Raw genomic sequence first — 20,028 nt, forward strand, 5'->3', positions numbered from 1 at the left:
TAGCCTGCGCTCGCCGCGGATAGCGACTGGCCCAACAATCCAGTTTAAACAGTCTGGCTGAGAAGAAAAAAAGCAAAATAATCGCCTACCTGCTTGCCTGCTACGTCCGCCGACAGACAATATTTGCATTTCTTTGTCATGACAATGATAATGACCCCCTCTCTCCAAGGAGACGTATAACATTTTCTGCCCTGAATAAGGAGTCTAAATCCAAAACCCGGATCCCTGCTTTGAAGGTTATTTTCCTTGTCGATGGCTTTTCTTTATCGATCTACCGATCGACGTTGATGTTGAAGCTTAAAGTTAGGGTCCAGTACCCGGACCATGATGGCATCCCTGCTCGATGCTTATTGCTAGTGTCAACAGGTTTGGGATAAGCTTTTCTTTGGAATTTGTATGCTCGCAGAGCTTTGTGTGGCGTTGGTCCCCAGTGCATTTACTCCTACCAAGAGTCGTAGCGTGGTAACAATGTTGACTTTTGACAAAGCTAGAGCGAAGAGAGGGCTTTGCTCAGAACGTGCTCCAGCAAGCAAAACGAAGACTTGCAGACGGGACACACGATCGAACAAACGGAGGAGCCACATTACGAAAATCAGGGTTCAGAATTTCTATTTATTTATTCATTCATTATTTAATGGTTATTGTTGTGATGAAGCTGCATGATGCAGATGATCTGCACCGCTACAAAGTTGGTCATTGCTCTCCCTTTGTTCCCCCTCTCGATCATACCGTACTTCATATCCAATCGTCTGCACGATCGCATTGTTGGGATTTGGCATACTCTGTGTTCGTTCTTCTTGGCCTGGCTCGCCCTGTTTTGTCATCTCATCGTTTTTCTCGGCTCCGCCGCTCAGACTTTTATTTTTTGGATCCGCTCCCCTCCGTAGCAGGATGGAATTCCTGTACCCTTTCCGAATTCTCTGGCCACTCTTCTCGTAATGATGCAGGGCTTTGCCACTATTTTGGTCGATCGTCCCCGCACCATACACAGTCGTTAAGCTTCGCCTTGCTTGCGTCGTCTTTTGCCCTGAATTATTATTGACTTGGCCGGCTGTTGCAGAGTTCGACCCGCCAGATATGGACAGCTCCAAAAATTCGGTCACCCTGCCGGCCATCAGCCCTGTTTGGAGGTCTGCCATGACACGTTTCAAGCTCGGGATGCATGTTGTAATTATTGATATGCAGAGCGTTGCTTGTGCCCAGATAGTAGGTCGCACAGCATGCCATGTTTTGTCGAGAGGCCTTGAGCTGAAATACTGGTTTTGCGAGGCTAAGGAGAATATCGTGAAAAGGGGAACACTATGAGTTGAAGAATGTAAGCGAGTTCCAAAAGTAAAGTGGGCTAGTAACCGGGGAGGTAGCTGTTGGAGTTCCCTTACAATATCCGCATGCAGAAGAAGCTCACAATCGTTAGTCGTTTTCGAGTGGGAAGTTGAACCTGAAATACCAGGAAGAACGGCAATATGATGAGAGCAATATCGGTGATAATGCTTAGCGTATCAAGTGCAGTATATAGGGCCTGCTGGTTTACGCATCTTCCGTCACTGAAATCCCACGGCCGAGGGGGATCGCACTGAGCTGCTAAGGCAATGATTCCCGTTACCCCCCAGGCGGCGATAGCTGCAATGAGACAGCGACACGCATATAGGACAGCACTCAGTGGCTTGATGTAAATGATAAGTAAAGCCAGGGCAACTTTGGAGCAAGCCAACGATGCGATAGCAAGGATTTGGCTAGCATAGAAGAACTATTCCCATGAAATAAGCGATACTAACTCTGGATGAGAGGAGGGGGGGGGGGGGGGGGTTGGGCAAAGGCAGCACATACCTTAGCAAACGACTGGAATAATTTCTCGCTTAGGGCATTGGGATGCCGACCGAGGCCATTTGAACAAGCGAAATTTATTCGATATGGTCTCAACAAACAGAAGTATCTAGGAACAACAAAACCAAGTCAGTAAAATGCTTCGGAAGAATGGACTAAATTTGGAGAACACAACCGTAGCTAAGGAGAGTAACAAGTCACATAAAACCAGTTTGCGAAGCACTCTTGCCCGTGATATCAGAGTCACGAGCACCACGATGACGGTCAGAATAAGGAGGATGCAACTGGACAGGATAACCCAAGCGCCGTGGTCGGTAGGAGTAACTTTCAAGAAAGGCGGACTAAGAACCTCCTCTCGCTGCCCCATTGCGGCCCACCAAAGAGCGGAGATTCTCCCCTCTACGACGCTGGAAGAATTTTAAACAGATACGGCTTCATAGATGCCGAGTTCAAGATCCAACTCCACAGCAGGTGGCTGTCTTATATGAGAATATATATCATTGCACAGACAAGGCTGATGCGCCGGATTGGGCTCAAAAGGGATCGAAGTTGGTTTAACTATTATTAGGAGCAAACCTCCATTCCCTCCCACACTCCCAACATCGCGCAGCCCAATCCGAACCATCCAGTATGCTAGGAGCCATGCGAGCATACTCTAGGAGGCCCAGGGCAAAAAAAGGGAAATGCCAACGCGCTCATCGGGCCTCATTCGTCCAGCGACACAGCGTGCTGTTGAGACTTCGGCTCGCCGGCTGGATCAGCGACACAGATGCTTGAAATCATGGTTCAGAGGCTTGACGGTGAGCGCTGAATGGACAACCGGAAAGCTGTATGTCGTACACATCACACTTCTGGGCAGCCATAGGATGACGCATAGCCCATACTGCACTGTTTGGTGGATCTTGTGCGCCCTCACTTAATTTGTTGTCCTCGAAAAGCTGGGAAATGTTCCGTGGGTTTTTGGGATTGCGGTGAGACCCTTGGGGTTTCGGCTAAGAACCAAATGCTTTTTCCATCCGCTTGTCGGCTGTGAAGAAAACCTGCAAGCAGCAAGATGAATTTGTTTTGACAGTCTGGGAGGTTCTCGACAACTAGAATGCATCGTGTACCCGGGCCATGTCGCTCTCTCCCACGAGGCCTGCTGTCTGACACGTTCAGAGCTCCCCGCAGCAGTGCGGCCATTCGGGTCGAGATCGAGTATCTGTGTGCTCTGAGAGCCCTTGGTTGCGCGCAAGCAGCTTGCGTTGCAGAACGCAGCACAAGGGCAGTCTTTTTTTTTTTTTTGCGGCTTGTTTTTCATTTCCTTTATTGTGTCTTTTTTATATTGCATGCAGACATACCGATTGTGCCAGATTCTTCTCAACGGTTGACAATCACACAATCGATTGACTGTCTCTGCTGCAACTGAGTGATGCTGCCGACGTCTTCTGTCTCCTGAGTAGCAGCCGCGCCTGGCCCTGTTATCATCTGTTTAGTATCCCGCTCACTCCAACTATCAACACACAAACAAGAGCTTTCTCAGCAGTCAATTGAAGTGCTTGGGGGTCAAGAATGGAGGATCGCGAACTGCAACTTTGGAACAAGCAGAATGGTGCTATGGCCCATGAGGACAATGGCGATATGATATCTGAATCGTCGCATGGCCGGAATGATGACAGCCTGTCTCCCCCTTCTCGGAGTAGAACCACAGGCGAAACTGTCCGAGCCCAGGTGAGAGTTAAGGTATGTGCGATATATGTCCCTAGAACTAGTTTGGCGGATAATGCGCAAAGTTCCTCCAGCTAATATAGAAGAATATAGAAACTCTTCAATTTCACCCAGATCTTCTTCTTCGCCCTTACGTTTATGTCAAGCTGGGAGACCATGGCATTGTAGGTTTACGAATCAACATATCAACACTCCCAATTCGCGTTATATATATACGCATGCTGCAGCCTCGCTGACGAAATCATTGGCTAGGTATCTCACAGGTTCCTTTACAAACGGTGGACCTCGAGCGCTCTCATGGGGCATTATCGTGGTCGTTTGCGGAGCTCTTGCGCAGTCCGCCTCTTTGGCAGAAATGGCTTCAATGCAGCCAATTGCCGGTGCGCAATACCACTGGACACATCATCTGGCGCCGCCTAATCAGAAAAGATTTATTACGTGGATGCAGGGCTGGATAACTTGGTTTGCCTGGGTGTCTCTGCTTGCCGGCGTCGCTAATACCACTGCAAACATGCTCCAAGGGGTTGTGACGGCCAATTATCCGGGTTATCAACCCCAAAGATGGCACCTGACTTTGTTTATTTTTGCTATGCTTATTTTCGAGGGCTTAATGAATATGTATGCCTTTTGGGTTATTCCCTGGATCGAGCTGCTGGCTGGTATTTTGCACGTCTCGCTGTTCATTGTCTTCGTCTCTATCCTGGTTGGGATGGGACCGCGCCATTCCGCAAGGTTTGTCTTTCTTCAGGGCGATTCCGCTTCAGGGTGGAGTAATGGGTTCATATCTTGGAATCTGGGGTTGCTGACCCCGACGTGGGGATTCGTTGGTCCGTCCTTCCATTTCTTATGCCCATTTCTATCAATCCTGTCTCTACTGCCCACACCTTCCAGACATACACAAAATACTCGAAGCTAGACCACTTTACTAACAAGCTCAAAGGCTTTGATGGAGCTGTCCATATGAGCGAAGAAGTGCGTCGTGCAAAAAAAGCTGTTCCTCGGTCCATGTTCTGGACCGTTGCAATCAACGGCATTTTTGCCTACGCCATCATCTTGACCATATTATTCACGATGGGTTCGATAGAGGACGCCCTCACTGCGCCCTCGCCGATCATCCAAATTTGCCAACAAGCTACCGGGTCAACCAGTGCAGCCACAGCTATGGTCTGCGGTCTCCTGATTATCTCCCTTGCAGTGAATCTAGCCAGCATTGCGTCGACATCTCGCCTTACATGGGCGTGGTCTCGCGATGGTGGTCTTCCATCGTGGTTCTCATATGTGAGTTGCTCATGACTTCGTTTTTCCAAATGAGCTCTTCCTTTCGCACTTCCCCTGGCAACACTATTTTCAGAGCAGAACATCTAACTAACGCCTTCATGCAGATCGACCGAAAACACTCCGTGCCTGTCCGCGCCGTCTGGCTCCCCATAGTGATTGTCATGGTTCTCTCCTGCCTTAACATCGCCAGCACCGCCGCTTTCGGCGCCTTCATCGCCCTCTCCTCAATAGGCCTCTTTTCCTCATACATCATTGCCATTAGTTGCATGGTCCACGCACGATTTAAGCAGAAGAATCTCCAATTTGGCGACTGGACGATGGGCCGTCTGGGGTTGCCTGTCAATATCTTTGCTCTGGCCTACACCTGCTACGTGACGATATGGCTGCCATTCCCCAACTACTTGCCCGTGAACGGGGTGAACATGAACTATGCTCTTCCTATATTTGGAGTGAGCACGTTATTTGCGCTGTCGTACTGGCTCCTGAGTGCCAAGAAGAATTGGCGTGGGTTGAATAAGGAAGTTATTCGACTAGTTGTCGAAGGGGGTGAGTTGTCGCTGAAGTAACAGGGCAATCAATGCATGGATGGATAGCTGGATGGACCTGCCAATTTCTTCTGTTGCTTTGTACGGATATTTTGATCATCATCATCATCCTCCTCCTCCTGAAAAAGCAGGTGAGTGAAGAGATGAGTAACGTGTATTACATCTGTTATTACAAGGAAAGCCTTCCGTTACATTTCCAATGCGCCGACATGTCACTGAGAGGTCGAGTTTTTGTCATTCGACAACGGTCAATGATCTATGGAAGGAAATAAGCGATATAAAATGGAGGGTGAACATACTAGCCAACTACGTAACAAGACGTAGAGCGCTTTTAATAAAACTTGTGTTACTTTAGAAATGAGAGAGCAAATTAACAAAAAAAGAAAAGTTTACCAAATTATGCCCAAATTCCGCTCGCTCGCGGCTACCAGAAATAACTAAATGATATCACTTCCCATCACGACGCAATGCATCGCACGAAACAATGTACTCGTATCGCACACAGCAGCCCAGGACAAAAGGCCGGCATTGTTCCTGTAACACATAAAAGCACACAGAACACGAAACAATGGATGATTTGTTTCTTAGTCTGTACTCCCTGACCTCGCACATCATCGTGTCGTACAGTAGAAAGTTCAACTGACTTCCCCACACCGGCGGGTGGGGGGAGAGGGAGGTCATGATATTGTCCGTCACCCAAAGCCACCTTGACAGATGTCAATGAGCAACCCCCCAGCCTGGCCCCCGTGGAATGAGTGACACAAGCGTGTGTAACGATTCCACGCACGTTGGCAAGAAAGAGAGGGCGCAAAATAGACATCGCGTAGCGTGTGGAGTAGACCGTTCAAAGAATCGATCCTTACGTGAATAGTGTATGTAACTGCCAACGCAGGTGTGTGCATATTTGATATCGGGTATTGTATTGTACGGTACTTGTGCGAGGTGAAGCAGTATAAAGCCGGTAGGGCATATGCCAAACCGCCAAGCTAGCGTGGGATGTGTGGCTACGGAGAGATGTCTCAAGTTGCCTGAGGTCATTATTTGTAGAGACCAATTCGCTCAGCTGGGTTTGTGAAAAAGGATAAGAGTTGAAACACAGTAAGGTGCGTATTGTCTGTAAGCAGCTATGTACCGTAGGAGATAAATATCAAGATACCTAAAACATAAAATATACATACACCAATGAGCTATTTCATTACATGAGATGGAAAAGATTTACCTTGCCCGCCAATCAACAGCTTATATACGCACTTGGGACAAACACTTCGAACTCCTTAAACCACAATATACTCTCCATCCAATCCCTCTAAATTCATAATTCTCCTCCATTTAAACGCTTCACCACCTTCTGGGACTGCCAGTGGCATAAAACTGACAGCCGCGCCGTCCCCAAATCCCGTATCCAAGTTCTCCCCACGCTCAGGGGATCTATTCTCCTTCATGCCCGTGGAAGCCATCGCCACCGAGGAAGTCGGTTGCTGCTTCTCAGACTTCCAATCACCAGAATCTGCAGCCCAGATCTTCTCAAGCACCCGCAGGGAGGCGAGATTGTTGATAAAGCCTGAATCATTCTGAATATCAGAACAGCGCTGGCGAATTAATGCGCGATGGTCTTCGAGGGTACACTCCGCGCCGGTCACGAAGAGCGGCCAGAGGAGGTAGACATCGGACTTGACGGCGCCGATGTAATGGAGGGAGGCGGAGACGAGCCTTTGGATGCGCGGGTGGGAGGATGGGAGGTTTGGGTTTGCGAGGCGTTCGAGATAGAGGAGAGCAGAGTAACGGAAGGATTCAGAAATGTTAGAGAGGTCGGAAAGGTTTGTGGGGGATAGATGTGCGGGAGTTAGTGGTGAGGATACGGAGTACTGGTATGGGGAGGCGATGGTTGCGGAACCTATTGTGTGGTAGCCATCGGGCAGCTGGAGGTGCCATGATTCGAGTCTCTGGCGCAGCGCCTGCCATTCTCGCCAGAATTCTGCACGGGAGTCGAAGTCCGCTGGTATTGATGGTGGTGGTGGTTGTTGAATGGTATGTTCCGCATGGAGTTGGATTGGATTTGTATTGTTGTAGGTTTCTTTGAATGGGGGCGGCAGGGAGGTTTTGTGGAGCATGTTCGGTGGGAGAAGAGCTGTTGCGACAGGCTGTTCATTCACGGAAGAGCAAGGGTCCTTTGCTCTCTCCTGGCTCAGCATGTTCAGACGGCCCAGCTGGCCGATCATTTTAAACATTGAGCCATCGCATCCCGCTAGGTTCGCAAACGCCCAGTCATCATTGCCGCTGGAAACAATATCCAGGTAGTCACCGGTAAATTCGCAGTCGCGATTGTTGATGGTTGCGGTCATCACATCGAACCAAACGAACATACGTGTATACCACTTTACAAGGCTAGAGAAATTCCTATTAGCGCTCCTTCGCAGGGCAAGCAGCTTCTTTACGCCAGCAAGTTGAGGTTGGAACTTAGAAACCCCTGTATCACACATGTGGAAAAGACACAGGACGAGCACCGTGGCAAGGACGCTGTCCGCAAACCTTTGGGTAGGATGTGCCAGCTGAGCATTCAGTGATTTGATTGCCATTGCTTTGTGGAATAACTCTTCCTTCTGCTGCTCTTCGACACCTAGTCTTCCAAGTCCCTCCTCGCAAGACAGTCCTGCCAGACGATAATGGGCGGTCAAGGACATGCGAACTGGCAACGTTTTCCCCGCAGACAAACCGCTGTGCATTTTCCGCTGTCTGAGGTTGCTCAAGGAAAGCGCAGCAATAGCATGCTGTAGGGTGTCGCTACTCTTGGCGAGTTCGAGAATAAACATGCGGTAGGGGTTTGCTGGGCTATCAAAAGCGACGATAACAGGGGATATGACTTCTGCATAGTAGCTGATGAGATACTGCATGCGAGGTGTCCCGCCAATGAGTTGCATGGGCATGGGCTGTGGGACAAATGAAGTCTGGTTTGGGGTATTAGCGTCTCGATGGTTGGCATTTAGCAGAGAGCAATTGGGAGGCGTAGATCCTTCTTTGAGCGACTGGGTAAGAAAGGTTGTGTCTGCGCTTTCCTCCGGTTCTTCGTTATTCGCGTAATATGTATCCCTCTGCGGGCAGAGGGGAAGAGCTTCAAATTGAGATTTTGCGAAAGAATTATGATTCCAGCTATTCCCCAAGCTATATCCCTGTACTCCCGAAGTTAAATTTGAACACATGTTGTTGATATCGCTATTGCTTATGGCTGGGTGGGAAGCACGTAGGTGGGGAGGACGCGCGGGGGTCCTATCGAGACATGGGCTCTTAGGTAAAGGTTCGACATGGTCAGACTCGGCCTTTGGTCTTCGGAAAAGAACAGCACGGCCATGGTTATGACGACTTGATAGCACGGCAGCCGCGGAATTTACAGGAAGCGGACGTTTGTTCTCTCTCTGCGACTGTTGAGCAGACTTCATCGACGACCCAGCGGGTGTGCTGGTTTGAGAAATACCATTGTTAGAGGAGACAGATGATGGAAAAATGGTCACATCGACGTGCAGCAGCGGATCGGTAGTGGTCGCTGCGGTGGCCTTCCTGGGCCGTCGATTGAGTCGAGGGCGTTTTGAGGCCGGGCGGGTGGCTTCCTTAGAGGCCGAACGCACTTGGAACGAAGACGGAGCAGGACGGCGTTCCGCTTCGGCTGCTTGTCGAGTGGAATCCGCGACGGTGGCAGAAGCAGCCTGTTGGGAGCCAGAAACAGGCCAGGAGAGCCCGCGCAGTTTGCCTCGACTAGCTACGCCAACTCCCCATGTCAAGGTGGTCTTGTAACCCGAGCACTGCACACCCAAACCCAGACACTGGGTGCAGTATGGACGTCGTCGATCGCATTGGACACTGCGATTAGCGCAGGTAAAGCAGTCGTCGGCCGCACCATTGCCAGCAGCTTTTCTGCGTCTTTTTCGCGGTGCAGGTGTAGCGAAAGCATAGGATGGATCCATTTGTCGAGCCTCGAGAGGCCGTGGACACGAAGAGGTCGTCATTTTTCAGGGATCATTTAACCAATACGGATTCTAAGAAGCGCTAGGTAGACGAGCGAATCGATAAGCGATAAACGTCGGCTAACAACAGAGGACAGTTCGGAACCTCCAAGAAGCGGTGCTGCTAGGTTGTAAGCTGATGAAGCAACAGGATCGAAGGCAAGAAAGAGAGGTTACTTTATTCACCGTCCAACTTCGACGCTAATGACTGCGCTTGGTGGAGGGCACAAGGACACGAGGTTAGCGCAGCCAAAAGCTTCCCAAGTTCTGTTTCAAGAAAAAAGAGAGTTTGGCTGGATATTGAAGGGCCTTCGTCTGTTTCTGTGTGTGCTCTCTTGAGTCACAGTAGCTGGTGGGCACGGCCATTGCTGTGGACTGAATACGAGCTTCGTTTCATATCTCTATTCTGATATTCTGATGTTCTGATGATTGCCAGCAGAGTGGAGTGGCGGGGACAGCAAGCTTGCCGCCCTTCATGAGCAACTGAACGCTATCGGCTTCCAGAAGTCGCCATCCAGGTGGCGTAGGGGTTGGCCATCGGCGTTTGGGATATCGAAGGATGTCCATTAGCCATTCGTGGAGCCAGCAAAGTTACACCGCGGCTAAAATGGATTAGGTTTAGCATTCAGTGTCCCCAGTTCTGGGCCTCGCAGTGGCGCCAGTTTCAATGCCTCCAGGGCTGTCAACAACATGGGTGAGATGTGTGTGGGGATCTTGTAGTGTGCTCCAGAAACGACGAGTTTAACAGAGTAGGTGAGCACAGCTCAATGCACTGCACATAGAATTGGACGTTGTACCGCTACTGCACTTAAAGGGGAATTGCCCGAGGTCTTTTGGAACCTACCAACTTGTCATGATCAGCGGCGAGGACGGACACCTCTGGCTGATGCTGATGCCGCGGCCATTGGATCCTTCTTCCGCCCATTAAAGCCCCTCCCAAAACCCTGGACAACCTTTCAAGCTACCTGGGTGGCATACCCTGTTCAACCTTCATGTAGCGCACCCTATGTGCATCTGGAGGGCTTTCACTCCTTGAGGAGGCAAACGGCCTGTGTGATATGTTAACGGATTAAAAAGCTTCCTGTGAATTGAACTATACTGACAGAATATCATATGCTGGTTGCACACAGGCTGCTAAGGAGTGCTAACTTCGCTCTGCTTAAAAGAACAACAGCTAACACCCTTGACGTGTGGATATTGGGTTGGGTCTGACGCCCTGCAGGCTGAAAGAGCGCGTGGATGCACGGCTCCGCAGAGACTGTTGCTTGCAGTCACTATGAAAATAAAGCCCGCTATCGAAATCTTTCCTGCATCTTCATGTTTGCTTTCTCTTTCATTTCCCTTTCGTCTTGGGACGAGCAGTGCTCTTTACGGATCGAATTACTATACGGTATCAGAGTGATAAGAAAGCATGACTGTTCCCCCTTCTCTGTCTCCTCTTCTCTTGCCCCACTCCCTGATCTCACCATCACCATCTGTAACCCTCGCAGATCTCCAGCACACAACCAACACCCTCACTGGCAGGATTGGAGGTGTGCTGGATATGGTGATGTTGATGCTGTTAAGTTTGCCACTCTTTGGATGCTGCATTGAAGTATTCAACACTATACCTACAACCTCTTGCAACAGTCTGAGGTCTGACTTCTGATCTCCTTCAGCAGCCACCACCCCTTGAAATCTAGGTGAGGTTTCATTGCAAAATCAGCAGAATCTATCTTCTCTGGGGCTTCTGATGTCTTCTTTTCCAATACTGAAATTTGAAGTGTAGAGGATCTGGATTTGTGATTCATGGGGCGGAGGGTAAGATTTGGGAAAGCTTATCCATAACTATTTCCCCCTCCCCTCCCCCACAAATAAACCCACTGAATTGGAATGGTAAGAGAGATTGGTAAAGACGCACATATAGAGACGTAAAGGGTTTTGTTTAATTTATTTTCGACTTCCTCGCTTATTCATTTAATCCTTTAATTTTGCGTCCTCAGCGTTCGTTAAAAGAGTCTTTGTTTGGACCTGGGGATTCATTGGCATTGCAGCATGGGCATGGGCATGGGCCCAGCAGATTTGTGCTTCGGTTGCAGAATGCATATGCGAACGCACCAGGTATTGGTTGGCGTTTGGGTAATCTAGTCTGGTCATCATCCATTTTCCTATAACTACAGGCCCACGAGGGAGGTTACGTTCGTGCATTGAATCCGCCAGAATGACTTCAGGATGGTCACAATTGCTACGTTTGAAACTGGAATATGCCGTTCACTCTTGCGAGCCGAGTTGAATCTCACTATTAATAAACGTCATGCAATCTATGCCAGGTAGATGCCCGGGAAATCGATAAATACATTGCCACAGTAAAAGGTAAACAAAGAGAAGAATACAAATAAAATAGAATAAACTATAAGAAAAAGAAAGAAAAAAAAGACGCAGCTTTATATGCAGGGTACAGAGAGGACACGCAAGCTGGAAAATAAATATCAAAAAATATCAAAAATCAAAAACTAAGGAGAATATGTGGGAATGATACAGAAAAAACGCTCACACATAACTGTAGAGAGAGGGAGCGGAAAACAAACATAAAATGGCAGAAAAGAAAATTTCGGAAGAAAAAAAAAATAAAATAAAAAATAAAATAAAATAAAATAAAAAGACATCCTGCACCGCTAGCAACAAAGACCAAGTCCAGTACATTACCCAGAAACCGCCCACACACACCTGCCTTGTTGAATATCTAGCCCAAAACTCCAGACTCGAAAAAACCCTCCAAATCCACCACCCAGACGAAATGCGACATCAAGAACCCAGAACACCAAATCCCAAACACCCAACCTACTCAACACCAAGAGCCCTTCTATATATCTGTACAAGACACATATAATACCCACAAACAACGCATGTAATACAACCCCAGGAACACTCACAAAACCCCCTTTAGCCCGCTCTCAGTAAAAACCACACCCACCATGTTAACCACCGTACATTCCATCCAGCTTACCAGTTAGGGGAGAAAGAAAACACCATTTCCACCAAGACCCATAGCTTCCGGCGGAAGTATGCCTATAGGTGTCCATGCAGTCTCACACGATAGAGACATGTATGCGCCGCGCCCCAGTTTGACTTAACGCGGAACACGACCTTCTCCACACGTGCGGCCGGCATGTCAATGACAGCATCCAGGTCGAAACGCTGGACGTGGTGTCCGCCATGGATGTTGTATTGCCACCGGCCGACGCGGAAGAAGGAGGGTCCGAGGAGCGCGTCGTCCGAATAAGCCGTGGTCAGCTCGTTCGGATACACCTGCCGGAGGGTGGTGAGGATGGCGTCCCGTAACCAGGAAGGGAGGAGATGATGGGGGTAATAGGAGGGGCGGAGGTGGGAGAACGCGGGGGTTCGGAGATGGGGAGTAGCAGGCGGTGGTGGGAGGGGTTGGCTTGGTGCAGAGGATGGGGGAAAGGGGGATGGTGCGTGGGGAGAAGACGCTGACGAAGGGGGTGGGGAGGGGTTTGACGAGCCGGAGCCTGGGGGGTAGGCTGCTGCTGCGGTGGGCGGACGGGCCATGTACTGGACCCACAGTTCCATCTCCCGCGGTGCGCTGCCAGGGTCCAACGTTGCGCCCTTGGGGATGTGCTCAATGACCACCTCTTCAGGGACGATTGCTCGTCCCAGAAGGATGGTCAACTGAGAAGCATTGGATCGCGTGGCAGCGCACCAGCATTCTCCGACACCGTCCCACGGTTGGAGTGCGGCTACAGGCGGGGAGCCGCGAGGCACCTTGGCGAGGTATTGGCCGATCCGACTAACGAGCCCAGCCGATGTTGCCATCGTTGGACTCGTCAGGTACGGATCAACCACTGCACCCATGCCAATCGATGCGTAATTGACTTTTGGCGGCATTAGAGGGTCCATCGCCGCTGCTGGGGATCCGCTTAGCGCTTCCTTGAGATGTGGCAGTCTTCTGTTCCATTCGTTTTTCAGAATGGTGACTTCCTTGGCCATGTCTGACAGTCGTTGGTCGAGACGAGAAGACAGCTTGTGGAATGCATCCGCGTACATGGAAGTTGAGTTATCTTTTGCAAATGTGGATGCGGGACTGCATAAGTAGTGAGACATCGTGGTTTGTAGACTTTGTGGAAACATGCAGGCATGATCTCTGCAGAAATAAGTGAGGAATGTCATGAGGATAAGACCGATAGTGACGAGCAGGGCACTTGGAGTTTTCGCGATTCCTGAGAGACGTTGCTTGGAGGTGACATGGACCCTAGCAGGGGCAGCGGCGACGAGGACGGGAGAGGAGTGTGTGGAGGAGCCCGGGGTGTGGATTGAGGCAGAAGACGCAGAAGAAGCGGATGATTTCGAAGCAGACTTGTTACGTAGCTGGTTGAATGCTGGAACAGGTGGGAGCGTCCTTCTAGCGGCTGCAGATGTCGAAACGTTTGGAACGTCGATAGGACCTGGAAGAGGAGGGTTCGCACGGAATGCCTCTTCAAATATAGGGCGGCGAGTCGGAGGTAATCTAAGGCCGCTGGGTTCCTGAGAGCTGGAAGGTCGGGAACCGTATGGATCGTGAAGGTAGTAGTTTGGGCGAGTTCCGGCATTGGTTTCTCGTGGCAAGATACCATGGATAGCACGCTCAGTGGTCCAGCTGACACTTGCGGAGCCGTTAAATGACGGGGTATCATGCAGAACGGAGATTGATGGGTCTTCTTCGCGTTTGACTCCTTCAGTTTCTTCAGATACTTCACGGAGAGTTTCAAGAAGTTGCTCTTCCGGCGTTGTCTGCCGTGAGGCAGCTCTACGGGGACCTACTCTGCTGCGCGTTGTGGCGTTGCGAGACGAAGCTCTACGGGAAACAGGTCCAGGGGCTGGAGATATGCTGGACCGGACAGATGCACTCATTGACCGGGTTTGGCGTCTTTCGGGAACGGGGTGAGTTGGGTCTTCAACATCAACACGAGCAAGTTCACGGTCTTGAGCTTGACGCAAGCCATCATCAAGGGTATCGATCATCTCGGACAATCCCATAGAAGGATCAACTTCAAGCTGGCGAGGAAGCGCAGGGGTCTTGGTGGAGCCGTAGGCAAAAGATTGCTGGGTGCGGACGTCCGGGAGAGATGGGTTGCCCAGGTCAGGGTTTGACTGATTACCTTCAGTGGCAACCGTAGGGTTTTCAGTAGGAGCTGCGCGAGTTCCACGAGTATTCTGGGCACGGGAGCCCGAGCGAACAGAAGCAGTTTTGCGACCAGTCATTTTCTTTTATAGATTCTGGGAAGCCCTGGAAATATATGTTTGAGATATTGGAGAGTTGGTAGTGTAATTGCAATTGAATACGCTGCTCTTCCTCTTTTAGGAACACGCTTTCAACCTGATTTGCAAAGTTAGTATCGCAAACTTAAGAAGCACATCGAATGAGCGTTAGAAGGTGGAATGACAAAAGGATTCAAGGAGCGCGCACCGCAGGTTCAGCTGAGCTGGAGATATTGGAGAAGAGGAGGTGCTTGTAGAAAGAGCTGGGGTTTTGGTTGGAGTGCAGAAGATAGACGCCTTCTAGAGAAAGGCAGGGTAGAGGGTTCGCGACAAAGAAGAGATGACCAGGAAGAGATGACCAGGGAAGAAAGAACGAGGTGGAATAAAAGAGGATTTTGGACAAAGCAGGGTCTTTGTAAGACTGAAAAAAAGATCTTAATTGCGATGAGTACAATGAGACCAGCTCAAAGGTAGGTGTGGAGGGAAGGTTGGCTTTTCAAAGAGTAGATGTCTTGAGGATTGATGATTGCAGTTGGACAAAGCAGTGGTGCAGGACAGGGAGCAGATATTGGATTGACGATGACGATTGATCGATGATAATGGAAGACTGTTGAAGTAGTTGTAAGCGCGAGCTGGGAGCGAGAGCGAGTATCAAGACGGTGATGAGTAGTGGAAGGAGATTCGAAGACGAAGTTGAGATGGTTTGGCGACAGGAGGGAAAAGGAGCTCCACAACACAAAGGTCCAAAGTGAAGGGAAAACAGGACAAACACTCACTTTGGAATATATTCCAAGCTCTTTTTCCGCCGTAAAGGGGGTGAAGTGAATTTCTAGTCCCAGGCGACGAAGGAAAATGCCAAAGTAATCTGCTTTCACAGTCGAGTTGAGGTCTCAACCACAATGTAGGTGGTGCCCTGGGAATACCTGACGGGTGACAATAGCAGAAGACGAGCAACACAGAATTCCTCGTCCCAAATGTAATACTAAGTGAATTCAGACAGATTCACTCGAAAAAGGCGTGGAGGGCAAAAAGCCAGTCACTCTGGATGCTAGTCTATAGGATTGATTGGTGAAAAAAGGCGAGGGAATACCAGTATGCACAGCTGTTGTTCACCCTTTGATCCATGCAGAAGAGCTTCCCCCTGCACAGCCAGGCTTGAATCCCTTCTCTTTCTTATCTTTTCTGCTGTGGGAACACAGTTGCTATCACCGCGTTGATGTGTGGTGTGGTGTGAATAGCGCTTGGCCCAAAGGCATCAATGCAAAGGAGCGATATCCTCAAGCGCTTCTATGCAAAGTGGATAGAAATGAAATGGCCCTTGAGTTTCAACCAACCAACCAATCAATCGATCAATCAATATGAACCTGGATATCAAGAAACAGAAACAGCATAGTCTCAATTGTTTGATAACTACTACTAGTAAAGTAGCAATTCATCAGCAAACGCGCTCTTTTTTCTCTCTCTCTTTCTTTTGGAGACCAACACGCCCCTTGGAAACCAGGATTCAGACAGCAAACAAACACTGAAAATGGACAGGCACAGGTCAGGAGCACAGTGCGCTCCTTTATGCACACACTGGCACCCTTTTCTTTGATATTGTCTCTTCTCTCCTTCGTTGGCGGTCTGGATGGTTTGTTTGGCGTCGCGGCCGGAGTTTTATTGTTGTGGGGCCCGGTACACTAGAGGAAACTTACCACGCTAGGACGGATTTGGCCTGGGTATGTATCATTTTGTCAACGTATCTCTTTTACATACATATATGAAGACAGATGCGATTGTGGATCTTTGTACAGTAATGGGTTGCCATATGGTTGTATTCCTAGCTGGTCAACTAGAGCCGGTACTTGTGCACTGTGCTGTGCATATATGTGCTGTGCCAATATATTTACATACATTTTTAAATTTTTAAAGTTGTAGAAGCTCCGTTATGCATTTCTGACGTACAATAATATATCAAAGACAAGATCCGAAAAAGGGGAATCACGAAGGAATAAAAGACACCATAATGAAGCATAAAGTGAAATCTCAAGTAATGTACAGTAAAGAGTATACTAAGCACACCGTATGGGGTGCTATAGATCGATTGGACAAAACTAGGGCGCAATGGGGGAGCGTATATAGTACATATCGAGACAAATATACGTAGAGAGCATGAAATGGACCGAATAGATAAGCAAACATGTAAATGCGCGGGTGGCTGAGAGAGTTGTTGACGGGCCCGTACCGTACGAGCACATCCACAACTTCATTTCCCTCAGCAAGTCCAGATTCCAATCGTACCATCCCTCCGCCCCTCCGTCATATACCCATCCTTGATCCGCACGCGATCGACGATTGACGCCGTCCTGCCTTCTCCAGCTGCTATTACTCCTGCGCCGCAGTTCCAGTGCTGCCCCTCTGTCTTGTCGTAGACTTTGACGACATCTTCGCCCGCCGCGGAGACGATGCGGCGCGTGTCGAACATCATGCTGCTGATGGGGTTGTCGTAGGCGTACGCGTCGTATATAGACCCAGTTCGGAGGTCCCAGATCTGTTTTAAATTTAATTTTAAAATTATAATGTGGTTAGTTTGAAATAAATGACAAAGTGGGAGATTTATTATAATTCCACCAATAATGAAATTCCTTTTAACTTACCCGTACACTCCGGTCCATGCTCCCCGTCACCAAATGCACGTCGTCAAATTGCAAACACGTCACGGGCCCAGTATGTCCCACCAAACTACGGTGCACCTGTCCGCTACGCAGATCCCACAAGCGTACCATCCCGTCTGCTGTCCCGCATGCCAAGGCCGCGTCGAAGCATTGCACTGCACCGACAAAATCCGCTGACACATCCGGGAGCCGGCCGGTTGGTCGCCACGGATTTTCACTTGAGGATAACGTTGAGGCCTGCGCCGCAGCCCAGAGGACATCGAGCGTCTGGACGCAGCGGCCCTTGACCAAATCCCACTGCCGAAGTGTTTTATCCGCCGACCCCGAGATGAGCGTGTCACCGCGGAAGTAAAGTGCCGTGACCTCATCGACGTGTGCTTCGAGGGAGAAGAGTGGACAATCTTCCATGCTAGAGGGAGGAGGCGGAGGGGGTGCCGCCGCGGGGTCTTCATACCCAAGCGCATCCTCCTCGTCATCCTCCTCGTGGTTACCAATGCGATTATCCCGTGGTGCATACTTTGCACGGCTGAGATCCCATAGCCGGATCGATGCGTCCATAGATCCTGTTGCGACAAGGTTATCCTCGACCTGCAAGCAGCGGACGGAGGCATGATGTCCTTCCAAAAATCCCATGCATCGGCCGAGATTTAGATCCCACACCCGGACTGTATCGTCCAACGCTGCACTGACCATGGTTCCGAAGGGGACGTCAAAATCTATTGCGGATACCATATCATTATGCGCTTCTAATTCTCTGATCATGGAGCCTGGCTCAAAATGTTCGTGGAGGACGGGCATGGATCTTTTTCCTACAAAGGAAAAAATGGTATTAATAACTTTATTTCAATTGTTTTGTTGATAAGGTATAATGCTAAAGAGGGGGAGGGTGGGGGAACAGACTTAACGATTTATGTTTCCACGTTTTGGGAGACGGCAGTTTCTCATAGATCGACTCCGACATGAAAGACGCATCCATAGCCTGCGTGTCAGATGCGACAGAGGGCTCCGTTGCATCATTGGTCTTCGGAGTATCTGGCCGCGTATGCGCTTCATCCTCCAGATCTTCTAGTTTATTATCCAACTGAACCACTACACCAGTTGCAATACGTAAGCCCTTCGATCCCCAACCTTAAAAAGAAAAGGCAAAAAGCAATTTCGCAGCCTTACAGTCATGTTCCAAATCCGCCTCGTCCATCTCAAGTTGGGCAAGACGGTCGAGCACAATTTTCCGCATACTTTGCAAATTTGCAATCTTGTTATCTATCTCGTAAATTTCTGCACTGCACATATTTTTCCTTATCCCCATCAATTCCAGCCGCCGACTGAAGGTGTTCCTGTCCTTTCTCAACGAGGATAGAGTGGGTGGCAATGCCCCCACATTCGTTCCCGCCCCATCCAACAACTTCTGCCCGCGCGAGCTTCGTCTCCGATGCGATTTTCTATGTTCGTGTTCACCTTCGGGCATCGAGGCCTGGAACCCTTGAAACAAAGAGTAGGTGCTCGTGTCCTCCGGAATGTTGGCTAGCAAATCATCCGAGAGGGACGAGAGGGCGCGAGTTTGGATTTCAGATGTGGATAGTTTCGATCGGACGAGGTCCGTGGGGGTGGTCTGAGCCAGAGAAAACATCCTCCGCTGCATCGACGGGCGACGCAGCTCTTTACGAATGTCATTGACGGCAGAGTGATAGTGCGTTCCTCTGGGAGTGTCCTGCATCGGGCCTATGAGATGGCCAGCGGTGGTCGTGACTTTGCGGCCAAAAGCCTCGAGATGCCGAGTCTGAGAAGCTGTGTTAGAGGATGCGAATGTAAAATAAAACCCCGAACCCTTTTGTTTTTATTTATCTTTTTGATTGGTTTTGCCTGATTTCCAAATTTGACTTTTCCCTTACCGTTAAGCCAGTCCCCAACACGGTGGTAGTCTCCTCGTCGCCGGAAGGTGAGTCATTGCGGGGGTACGAGCTGGCCATGGAAGAACGAGGAGAACACCGGAGAGAGCCCAGCTCCAATGGAGAGCCTCAGCGGAGAGGAGGGGGCGTGAAAAAAGAGGGGGAAACTGGGAGAGCTGGGATGGGGTTGATGATTATGGTAATATGTTGTCGTTGGAGATGTTTTGATATTTGGACGTTTGAAATAACAGACCGTATTGTGGTTACAATACCACATAATACACTAGGACAGGCACAAAGGCTTTAACCAGAAATGATATTCAAGTTTGATTCAGTACTCCGTAACTCCGTACTTCCAACCACATCATCTACTCTACAACCGAAAAGAATGTCAGCAAAGTCGAGAAGCTTATAGTTTTACTTTGAATCAAAATAAGGCTTCTTCGCCATGATGGAATTTCTAGATCTTAAATCTGTGAGTATAATATATTGGTTTAGAGCAAGACAACTATTGCCAATTGATTTGTTCAATCAATAATCTGATATTTGCTTCGGAATACAACAGTCCACATTTGAGATCTTTTAGCAGGAATACTAGCATATTTTGTGCTGCGACTGCAGCCTGGGCCTTTCCATCTGTTTTACTAGGTGGAGGGCGTTCTGGAGAATTGATACTGGGCAAACTTGACCGGTGTCACTGGTCCGCCTTTTTCAATTCCTATCCTCATCTAGAATGGGGTTCTCCGAGAATTGGAGAAGGCGACCATTTCCTCTGTTTTGCACACTATTAATTTTTGTATCAAGAGAATTTGCTACGCTTGGTGGCTTTGCTTGAACAGACAGTAAGTGAGAATCATAGGGGGCGCTGGAGAAAACCCAATGATATTCAAATTTCCATCTCAAA

At 49.3% G+C, this 20,028-nt stretch overlaps 5 protein-coding genes across 5 annotated transcripts; 1 reads left to right on the top strand and 4 right to left on the bottom strand.

Annotated features, from left to right (window-relative positions):
* Positions 1-638: 638 nt before the first annotated feature.
* HCBG_06292 (uncharacterized protein) lies at positions 639-2,191 on the bottom strand (the record flags this gene model as incomplete). The annotated part of the gene is made up of 4 exons (XM_045433341.1): positions 639-1,299; positions 1,380-1,747; positions 1,828-1,933; positions 2,019-2,191. The coding sequence occupies 4 exons, from the start codon at positions 2,189-2,191 to the stop codon at positions 639-641; spliced, it is 1,308 nt and encodes a 435-aa protein (XP_045285654.1).
* A 1,184-nt stretch (positions 2,192-3,375) lies between these two features.
* Positions 3,376-5,626, top strand: HCBG_06293 (uncharacterized protein; the record flags this gene model as incomplete). Its single annotated transcript, XM_045433342.1, has 7 exons — positions 3,376-3,546; positions 3,625-3,695; positions 3,784-4,076; positions 4,472-4,809; positions 4,914-5,355; positions 5,403-5,485; positions 5,531-5,626. 7 exons carry the CDS (start codon positions 3,376-3,378, stop codon positions 5,624-5,626), a joined length of 1,494 nt encoding a protein of 497 aa, XP_045285655.1.
* Positions 5,627-6,628: 1,002 nt separating this feature from the next.
* Positions 6,629-9,352, bottom strand: HCBG_06294 (uncharacterized protein; the record flags this gene model as incomplete). The annotated part of the gene is made up of 1 exon (XM_045433343.1): positions 6,629-9,352. One exon carries the CDS (start codon positions 9,350-9,352, stop codon positions 6,629-6,631), a length of 2,724 nt encoding a protein of 907 aa, XP_045285656.1.
* A 1,953-nt stretch (positions 9,353-11,305) lies between these two features.
* Positions 11,306-14,587, bottom strand: HCBG_06295 (uncharacterized protein; the record flags this gene model as incomplete). Its single annotated transcript, XM_045433344.1, has 4 exons — positions 11,306-11,573; positions 12,056-12,191; positions 12,336-12,397; positions 12,459-14,587. The coding sequence occupies 4 exons, from the start codon at positions 14,585-14,587 to the stop codon at positions 11,306-11,308; spliced, it is 2,595 nt and encodes an 864-aa protein (XP_045285657.1).
* Positions 14,588-16,838: 2,251 nt separating this feature from the next.
* Positions 16,839-19,205, bottom strand: HCBG_06296 (WD domain-containing protein; the record flags this gene model as incomplete). Its single annotated transcript, XM_045433345.1, has 5 exons — positions 16,839-17,114; positions 17,221-18,047; positions 18,139-18,327; positions 18,406-19,015; positions 19,128-19,205. 5 exons carry the CDS (start codon positions 19,203-19,205, stop codon positions 16,839-16,841), a joined length of 1,980 nt encoding a protein of 659 aa, XP_045285658.1.
* Between the last annotated feature and the right edge of the window lie 823 nt (positions 19,206-20,028).

Source organism: Histoplasma capsulatum (genome assembly GCF_000150115.1).
Source record: "Histoplasma capsulatum G186AR genomic scaffold supercont2.9, whole genome shotgun sequence".
Lineage (NCBI taxonomy): Eukaryota > Fungi > Ascomycota > Eurotiomycetes > Onygenales > Ajellomycetaceae > Histoplasma > Histoplasma capsulatum.